We start from the raw sequence: 10,625 nt of genomic DNA, 5'->3' as shown, positions 1-10,625 counted from the left end.
GTGTAAAGTAAAATATTTAGATTCTGTGTATATATATATTTATTTTAGTGTAGTGCTAGCTGAATATTCGGTAAGTAGTTAGTTTATTCTTATATTGTAAATATGAGTAAAGAGGAGCCCCCAGACCCTGGGGGTTCATTTTCAGTGCAACCACCATCACCTGCTTGCTATGTTACTGTAAACAACAATAACGAAATCACCAATGATATACACAATGACAATGACTCAGTCATGGGCTTTGATTCCGATGCGTCTCACGCATCAGCATCGGCCGAAAATTCTAAAACATCTTCGCGTAAACGCTCTTTTGTTCGTCAAATTGCAAAACGTGTAACAAAAAAACGAGACATCGGAATAACAGTGGCACTGACCCTAATAAATCTTGCAAATGTGATTCAGACACTGATAGTCCGACAGTCATACCTGAAAAAGTAACACCGAATTTAGTTGATACGAATGCGACTATAGAAAATCCAGGCAAGGTCCCCATTGGTAGAAAGACCTACCAATCATCAGATGCTTCTCCGTACCTCATTCATGTGCAGCGCATTGAGACATCACCTTCTGACAATACCACCTTACACCCAGTTACATTTGGCAACTTCTTATTGAAACAAAAGTACAAAAACATTGTAAATGGCAGTGTTAAAAGAATCGGTAGGAACAGAATTGCTGTTGCATTCTCAAACTTTATAGATGCAAACGCTTTTATTTCAGATGCCAATTTGACAAACCATAAACTGAGAGCTTTTATTCCTACCTTTAACATCACCAGGATGGGGCTTATTCGTGGGGTGCCTGATAATTGGAGCCCTGAGGAAGTCATTGAGAATATTAAAGTTCCCATAGGTTGTGGTGAAATAATAAAAGTAAGACGACTAAACTACAAAGTAATGGTTTCAGGTGCGCCAGTATGGAAACCTTCTCAAACTGTTGTACTTACTTTCGATGGCCAAACACTTCCTAAAAAAGTTTTTATGTGCTACAATGCCCTACCAGTCGAGTTATATATTTCCCCACCATACAATGTTACAACTGTTGTCGTTTCGGCCATACCAAAATTCAATGTAGATCTAAGCCTTGTTGCTATAAGTGTGGTCAAGGCCACACTGGGTCTTCTTGCGACATCACACCAGACGATGCATCCTGTTCCTTATGTGCAGGTCATCACTTTGCAAATAGTAGGTCCTGCCCTGAACTTGACAGACAAAAGAGAATTAAACATAGTATGGCAACTTCTTCTATCTCCTATGCTGAAGCTTCAAAGCTGCATCCAGCTATTTCAAAATCTTTTGCAGATGTGGTAGCTCATGGCCAAAATAACTCTTATTCGCAATCAGGAAATCAATTATCTACCCCAGGTAGTTCCCCCACAAAATCTTACAAAAAAACAATTTTGCAAAAGCCAAGACCTGCCCACATCCTATCTAAAGGTTATGATCAAGAGGCCCATAAAGCTCTGATAAAAGATTACAACATGACTCTTTCATGTAAGGGTTGTGCTGCTAACAATCAAAACATGCCAGCTGATAATAATCAAAATAACACTCCAAGTACTTCAGATATTATAATTGCTTTATTAAATTATTTAACACAAACACAATCAAATAAAAATACACCGTCCAACGTTGCCCCCTTATTTGAAATTTTGACCCAGTTCCTGAACATCCACAATGGACAATCACTTAAAGATTGTTCAGTGGAATTGCCGCAGCATAGTCAATAAGAAAAGCGATCTGCTTTTCTTATTGAACAAATACAGTCCAATTGCAGTAGCCTTACAAGAAACATGGCTAAAACCAGATTTTCTTTTTAAAATCTCTGGTTTTTCTGTTTTGCGTGAAGATAGATCTGATGGGTATGGCGGCGTTGCTCTACTCATCAACAATTCTTTTTATTTTACTCCTTTCCCTCTCCCTCCTCATAGTGCTGAATATTCTATTGTTGCTGCCCATCTTAATAATATTTTAGTTGTTTCTATTTATATTCCCTGTCCATCTTCAATCATATTTAATGAAATAAATTCAATTTTATCCACCCTCCCTAAACCCTTTATTCTTCTTGGTGATTTCAATTGTCATCATCAATCATGGGGTTGTGCGAATTCAAACCATTTTGGTAAAATTTTAATAGACATTCTAGATAACCACAACCTTTGTTTTATAAATAATGGTAGCCCAACGCGTCGAACCGAGCCAAATGTTGCTGTGAGTGCAGTTGATTTGTCTATTACTACCCCGACTTTAGCGGCCTCTCTTTCATGGGATGTCCTCTCATCAACTTTTGGCAGCGACCATTTCCCAATAGTCATATCTATTCCAAACAACTCTTCTTTCAATATACAAAAACGGAGCCCGCGTACTCCTCGTTTAAGACATATTCTAACACATGCTAACTGGGGCCAATTTAGCATAGAAGTGGAGCAAAGAATTTCTTCCCTACCCAATGTTGTTCCGGGAAATGAGGTTAAGTGTGCTGAGGATTTTGCCAAATCATTAACCGACGCCGCGAATATAGTTTTTCCGGTTAAAAGCACTAGATCAGAAAAACTGCCTTCCCCGCCCTGGTGGGATAGTGAATGCACATCAGCAATAAAATCCCGCAAAAAAGCTGAATTAATTTATGCTACAGATATGACATTTGACAACCTGTCAAACCTTTCTAAAATTGTTGCCAGTACAAAGAAGCTTCTTAAAAAGAAAAAAATTCAGGGCTGGAGGAACTTTTGTACTTCCATCTCGCCACAAACTAGTTCAACTGAGGTTTGGCGGAAGATAAAACGATTTAGATCAGCCTTTAGTGACACTAATATCTCTTCACTATCACCATCTTTGACGGATGCATTTTTAGACCAGCTAGCGCCAGCTTCAGTTCCTCAGGAAATTATCTTAAATCAATTTACGTTTTGCCCTTCAGTTGATAATTTTCCATCTGCTCCAAGTATTGAGTCTCCATTTTCTTTAATAGAACTTAAAGGTATATTACGTGGTCTTAAAGACTCTTCACCTGGGAAAGACGGAATTCCTTATTCCTTCTTGTGCAATCTTAGTGATAGCGCATTGACATATTTTTTAAACATCATAAATACCATTCTGCTCACTGGTAACGTTCCTCCGTCATGGAAAATTCAAATAATTTTACCAATATTAAAATCTAATAAATCCCCAACAGAAGCTTCTTCGCACCGCCCTATAGCTTTATCTTCTGTGCTCCTTAAACTGGCGGAACATTTAGTGAAGAATCGTTTAGAATGGTATTTGGAATCCAACGGACTATTAGCTAGTAGCCAATTTGGGTTTCGAAGAGGTAAAAGCACGATGGATAGCTTATCCATATTCACGACAGATATAAGATCAGCACTTTCACTTAACCATAACACTATTTCTGTTTTCCTTGATGTTTCTTCTGCATATGATAATGTTCTTTTAACTATTCTTCTTGAAAAACTCAACAAACTCAAAGTTCCTATTTGTTTATCTAACTTCATTATTAGTATCTTATCCGAAAGATTTATTACCGTTTCTGCAGGCTCTTTAGAACTAAGCAGGGTTGTTTGGAAGGGATTACCTCAAGGTTCGGTTTTAAGCCCTATTTTGTACAATGTCTACACCCATGATCTAGAGGTATCACTTAACAGCCCCGTTAATATTTTACAGTATGCTGATGATCTTCTAATTTACTTTTCTGATGACAATGTAGCTAAAGCCTCGGATATTGTCAACTCTGCATTAACGCGATTATACACTTGGCTATGTTCAAATGGTATGGAGTTATCAACTACCAAGAGTTCGGTATTGGTTTTTAGTAGAATGAGAGCAATTCCCGAAGTTACTATATTATATAATGATGAACCGATTTCTCAAGTAAATCAAGCAAAATTTTTAGGGGTTATATTTGACTCAAAGATGTCGGGCCTTCCACACTGCGAGTATATAGTTGCAAAGTGTGAAAAATTATTAAATATTCTGCGATGTTTATCGGGTGTTTGGTGGGGCTCACATCCATTTTCGTTAAAATTAATTTACAATGCCCTGATCAGAAGCAGGATAGACTACGGATCATTTTTATTAGAACCAATTAACTCCGCTGGTTTGAAGAAACTAGATCAAATTCAATCTAAATGCCTTAGGTTAATTACCGGTGCTATGAAGTCTAGTCCAATAAATGCTTTACAAGTAGAGTGTTGTGATCCGCCACTCAAACTAAGACGACAGTTTTTATCAGATAAGTACTTATATCGTTCAATTCAGTATTCTCAACATCCGATTCTAAATAAATTGGAAAATTTATCTTCACATATCAGTACATCGCGTTATTGGTTGCATAAGTCTTCTCCGTGTTTAGTAAAAAGTTTGCAAAAATTCCGTTCTTTGGATGCTCCAACTCATAGATCTCACATTCTCCCTATATTTACATGCGACTATCAGGCTCTTATATTCTCTCCTAACATTAAGTACAATTTAAACATTGATAAACGCAGTTTGAGTGCTAATACTTATTTTAATAGCAAAGTTTACAGTATTTGGCCGGAATGGCATTATATCTTCACTGATGCATCGAAAAGATCGCCTTCTGGGTGTACTGGTGTTGGCATCTATCATAGTCAGTATAAAATAACACAACTTGTTAAATTTCCGCCTGAGACTTCAGTTTTTACTGGGGAAGCGTTTGGCCTCCTAAAGGCTGTAGAATATGTACTTATCATGAAGCTAAAGGAAGCTGTTATTTTCTCTGACTCTCTTAGTGCTCTGCAGGCTCTTGAAAAGTACCCATTCTGTAGATCCAGTCCATCATACCCTGTAATCATTGAAATTAAGACTAAATTGTTCCAGTGTTTTCTAAAAGGTTTCTCAGTAGTTTTTTCTTGGGTTCCAAGTCATTGCGGCATCAAAGGTAATGAGAAGGCTGACAAAATTGCCAATGAAGCAATTGAAGATGGAGATATGTTCCCCTACAAAAACTATACTCATGACTTAATTAATCTTCCGCGAACATATCTCCAACATTCCTGGCAAGAGTGTTGGTCTCAAAGTTGTATCGTGAAAGGTAAAAGTTACAGCCGCATACAGCCCTCCATCCCTAATAAACCCTGGTTTTTTAAGTTTAAATTATGCAAAAGAAGTACTAGTGTTTTAATAAGAATGCGTTTAGGTCATGTCTGCACGCCGGAACACCTGGCGAAGATTAATATCATAGATAGCCCTGCTTGTGAATGTGGTTCGGAGGTAGGTGATCTGAATCACTTGATTTTATCTTGCCCACTTTATGACCGTGTTACTTTGTACAATAGTATTATATCACAAAGTATTCCATTACCAACATCCGTTCTCTGCCTTCTTTCATCAAATAATTCATGTATCTATTCCTCCATTGCGTCCTTTATTGTTTCTAATGATATTAAAATATAATTATGCCACCTCCCTTCATATAGATCCTGATCCTATATTTCCCTATCCAAATTCAAAATTCCGTAATATTTTTTATTAAATTCCGCTTCGTTTCCTCACTTTGTAATTGGCACAATCGTCTGTTCTAACCGAACTTGTATATTGCCATTAAAAAAAAAAAAAAAAAAAAAAAAAAAAAAAAGCTGTTAAGTGTCATCTCAACAGTGTCAAACAAAACAACGTAAAGCGTTTGGAAATTGGTGTCGTGTTTTTTTTTTAAACAATTAATTTTCCATTTGTTAAGCAACCTCGTAAACATTTCAGTCTTATATCGCGAAACATTTCTTCGTTTAGTTCAGGCATATTACTTGTATGTCCAACAATATGAACCAAGGATCGAATATGCCCACTATTGGTGCCATGAATCCTTCAGGGGCCATTCAATATGCAAATAACCCGCTGCAGAGTCCACAGCTGCAGTCTAGTTCGATACAGAGCTCTCCTTCACAGCACAGCCCAATGGGCACGCAAGCACAGGTGGGAGCGAAAGTAAGCCAAAGCGGAGGTGGCGACCAAACTACTCAGGTATGGTTTTGATCCATTTTTTCCATACGCCCAGTCTGAAGAAAAATTGAAAGTTTAATGTAACTTGCGAGTTGCGAGGCCGTAAAGTCAATGAGCAGACCATTCATTTCCAATGGGCAAGTGTCCAGGGCCCACTTATCATTTTGTGATTTTGTGTGGTTGTTTGTTACAATTGAGTGAAGAGGTAGAGGAACGTGTAACATTAGGATGTAGAAAAAAAAATGATTTATTTGAGACCATAATAGAAAATCCTTATTGTCCATAGCATTGTTAGTGACACAATAATCTTAAATAACGGTGTGTATATGTATGTTATGTTTGTGTTAATAAATTAGAAGCAGTGACAAGTGTCTCGGACTGAATTTCTTAAACTTTTTGCAGTAGTGGACCCCTGCATATATATTTTTACTAGAGATGCAACAGATATCTGGCCAGTATCCGGTATCCAGCCTATCCGGCCACTATTTTACTATTCGGCCGAATACCGGATAGTTGCGTACTATCCGGCCGGATACCCGATGATAAAAAACTTATAGTTATGATTAAAAACTGGTATTTATTTATGAATGTATCAATTATTGACATTAGTTTATTATTCTAAGGGGCTGTTTCACCACCCATTGATTAATTTTAACTGATGGACAAATAAATATGATACTGTCTCGCGTCTATTCAAGCAAAACAAACAGAAACAACATCATATTTATCCGTCAGTTAAAATTAATCAATGGGTGGTGAAACAGCCCCTAAGCTAATTAATTATACTACAAGTTGCAACCTGCACGGAGTGTCATGCACATGTTCAAATTAGCTTAATTTAATTGTACGTAAAACTAGGCTGAATATCCGGTATCCAGTATCCGGCCAAACCACTATCCGTTACATCTCTAATTTTTACAGACTGACCTACTGTGGACCCCTGATACACATGGTACGATCTCCTAAGGGGTCAGTGGACCCCACTTTATGAAATCCTGGTCTAGAATCAAAGCTAAATAAGGATGCAAGTGTTAGAGTATTATAATATTACTTTGGATATAAGATGCTAACTTAAACATTTACTCCCCACAGCTCCTCAGCAGACCAAGACTTCAAGAGCTTGTGAGAGAAGTGGACCCCACAGTCCAGTTGGACGAGGAAGTAGAGGAGATGCTGCTACAACTGGCTGATGACTTTATTGACACGTCCCTCAATGCTGCATGTGCTCTTGCCAAACACCGGCATGCTCCCAGTGTGGAGTTACGTGATGTTCAGTTGCATTTAGGTGAGATGAATTGAAAATGTATATTAAGAGTCACTGTACTTTTTGATAACATATAAAGTTATGTCTATGTCTAAAATAGAGTCAAAACTGTTTATTATGAAACCAGTTATAATTATATTGGATGTAACAACCTAGAAAAAAGTCCCAGCACTATCTTATATACCAAAATAACACTGGCTATAATGACCAATGTTTGAAAAAGTGGCGCCATACACCAATCTTATAATTTTGAAAAAATTCGCCACCTCCCACAGGTATGGCATTATCAGACTTCTATTAATGATCATACACTGAACTGTTTAAAAAAAAATTACTCCTTTGCGGCGGTATGGCGGCCATTTGGAACCGCCAGAAAAGTATGGCATGGTGTATTTCGTGAATGGCTACTCGACGATGATTAGCTGTGCAAAAATTAGCCTGGAACAAATGGTTTTTTTTTTATTCGACGTTGGCAAACGAGCAAGTGGGTCTCCTGATGGTTGAATTTTTTTTTTTAATTAATGTATTCGCGTCGGTATGGCGGGCTGTAAGCCACACCGGAGAAGTATGGCATTACGCTACCGCCTACATCTTTTTTTTAACGACTAAGTATCGGAAAATACAATCATTAGGGTTCTGGAGCCAAACTGGCAAAAACGGAACCCTTATAGTTTCGCCATGTCTATCTGTCTGTTCGTCCGTCCGCGGCTTTGCTCAGGGACTATCAATGCTAGGAAGCTGTTATTTTGCACGGATATATATGTAAACTATGCCGACAAAAAAGTACAATTAAAATTTAAAAAAAATTTTTTAGGGTACCTCCCATAGACGTAAAGTGGGGATTTTTTTTTTTCTCATCCAACCCTATAGTGTGGGGCATCGTTGGATAGGTCTTTTAAAACCATAAATCAAATATTACTTAATTTTTTCGTAATGGCTACGGAACCCTATTTCGGGCGTGTCCGACACGCTCTTGGCCGGGTTTTTTTTTGTGGAACAAATCGTTTGACACTCGTTATTTATCCGACACGTACGATAAACGCCCACGCGATTAATTTTCTTTTTCGTCATTCCGTAATTAGACCCCTGAAGAACGCCATACTGGTACAAATGATCTAATATTTTGTGTCACCATCTCCGGGTCTATCAAGCTTAGGCCTGCACCTCTGAATTTTTTGGAATACATGTATGTGCGTTATTAGTTTACATTTGAATTTTACCATGAACTTTATAGGCAAGGAAGACATTGTGAGGAAACCTGCTCTACCTGTGAAGAAATTCATTAGTATCTGTGAAGTTCGCTGAACTTTTTACGTTTTCAAAGTAAATTAAGTACAAACTTGTTGCATTACCTAAGCAGAGCAGCAATTTAAAACGGCGTAGATATGGATTTCCGCGACATATCAGCTGAAACAATTATATCAAGTTTAATTTGTGTTTCATGTATTTCTTTAGAGCGACAATGGAACATGTGGATCCCTGGTTTCGGCAACGACGAGCTGCGTCCGTACAAACGCGCAGCTGTCACTGAGGCTCACAAGCAACGCATGGCTCTCATACGGAAGACAATCAAGAAATATTAGTGTGCTTAACAGCTGGACAGTGTACAGGATAGTAATAAGACTGAGCAACCCATGGACCTGTACGAAGTGTTTGTATTTTAGTGAGAGATATCTTCATTCTGTCTGCCGCTGTATTCAAATAATTCAGATTGAATTTGCTCCTGTCAAATATAACCGCATGGCAATATGCGTGACTGATTGATTTTAGTCTAACTCGATTGTGACAAAAAACCATCAAACCATTTCACTCCGGACCCTCATCATGAAATGTTCCCAGCGGCAGATGTGCGTAATTTTTGAAGCTGAGCCTCAGAGGCGTCTTTACCTATAGTGCAGGGTGTGCGTTGCACACGGGCGCAGCGGTGTTAGGGGCGCCAGCCGCGGCACTTTATACCTATTCCATTTTGACCGCGCGCTACATGGGCTAAAGACGCCGCTGCTGGGCCTTAATTATTTGTAAAAATAAGGCTAGGTATTTACAACATGGCAATTGAGCCTATGAAAGTGAGCGTATGAGCGTCTCTTCCCAAGCAAGCAATGCGATGTTAGATACTACTATGACTTCTACACAGTGGGTTGTGGTCCATCGTGAAAGTCAGCCCCTGGCTTTTCCCAAATACTGCTACTGCTGCTGCTCACTAATTATGCTCACTGATATGATATGACTATGATACAAGGTTGCAAGCAGGAACACTGAGTATCTGGAACAATTTGTAATTATTAAGTTTAGATGTAGTATATGGTGGCCGGTGGCTGTTCTGAATAAAAGTATTTTAAAAGTAAAACGTGTTTTAATGAGAGGATCTTGGTTTTATCATCACATTTTTGTTAGCTGCTTGGTGTCATTCAAGTTGGTTCCTATCACTGTATGACACTGCAGAGCAGCGCCATCTTTTGACGAGTAGCGATTACTAAATGTTATTAACCTACTCTTCAAGAGGTGGCGTACAAGTTGGACCGGTCTGACAGTTCAGTTAATATTCTGTTGTCCGAAATAAATTTTCCGGAAGATATTTTTTTCATGCCGTATACAAGAATTAGTCGTTTAAATTACAGGTTAGGATGTGATAAGTGATAGGTAAGGCCATAGAAAAAAAGAGTAAACATTTAAGATAATTAATGCGAATACAAAATCCAGTGTAGAGGCAATGTCTGTTTCCTACTCATTGTTTTGGACCGATCAATAACCGAACCATGAAAAAGTTGGAAAACTCCAGACTATCACTTAAAAGTTCAATATTTAAAAAACGGCGAAACCGATTTTGATGAAACATTTCTAAGAACCATCGCTAGAAAACCTGATTTCCAAAAAAACCGCATCCAAATCGGTCACCCGTTTAAGAGCTACGGTGAGACAGACAGACAGACACACATAGCGGTCAAACTCATAACACCCCCTCATTTTGCGTCGGGCGCTAAAAAGGTTGCTGTTTAAAATAAATAAACACGTAACTCTTTGTGCTAAGAAAAAGCCAGCCCTCTGGTCACCCGAAGCCGTAATCAATTTGGACGACAGTGATTTAAAAATATTAACAGCACTCAGACCCCAAGGACCCATGGTTTCTACCCCAAACGGCTCAAAAATGTAGGCACTACTGATGCCTACATATTTGCGCCGTTTGAGGCATTCCGCAGAGTCTGCAGCGGCACCGGCCCTGTTGGCTGAAGATGGAAGGTGGGACGGCGCGAGTGTGTCGACGCAAGTGGCGTCCCAAACCAACGGCCGTCCCATTTTCCATGGCATGAGCGTCATGCCGTCGGGCCTCTTGCCGTCGTCGCGGACCAAGCCCGTAGGTTCCAAAACGGCTGGTGCTCCGGCACTGACCAAGGCCCGGCGGATGGCGTCGT

The 10,625-nt window shown here is 38.9% G+C and overlaps 1 protein-coding gene and 1 pseudogene across 1 annotated transcript; both read left to right on the top strand.

The window, feature by feature from the left end:
* Positions 1 to 335: 335 nt before the first annotated feature.
* LOC141439414 (uncharacterized) lies at positions 336 to 5,582 on the top strand (annotated as a pseudogene).
* A 15-nt stretch (positions 5,583 to 5,597) lies between these two features.
* Taf12 (TATA-box binding protein associated factor 12) lies at positions 5,598 to 8,922 on the top strand. The gene is made up of 3 exons (XM_074103089.1): positions 5,598 to 5,972; positions 7,044 to 7,236; positions 8,671 to 8,922. Exons 1-3 carry the CDS (start codon positions 5,760 to 5,762, stop codon positions 8,796 to 8,798), a joined length of 534 nt encoding a protein of 177 aa, XP_073959190.1. The 5' UTR covers positions 5,598 to 5,759; the 3' UTR covers positions 8,799 to 8,922.
* The last annotated feature ends 1,703 nt before the right edge of the window (positions 8,923 to 10,625 follow it).

The sequence above is a fragment of the Choristoneura fumiferana genome, chromosome 20, assembly GCF_025370935.1.
Source record: "Choristoneura fumiferana chromosome 20, NRCan_CFum_1, whole genome shotgun sequence".
NCBI classification, from domain to species: domain Eukaryota; kingdom Metazoa; phylum Arthropoda; class Insecta; order Lepidoptera; family Tortricidae; genus Choristoneura; species Choristoneura fumiferana.
Note: the sequence above shows the minus strand (reverse complement) of the source record. Positions and strands in the feature narration are given on the sequence as shown.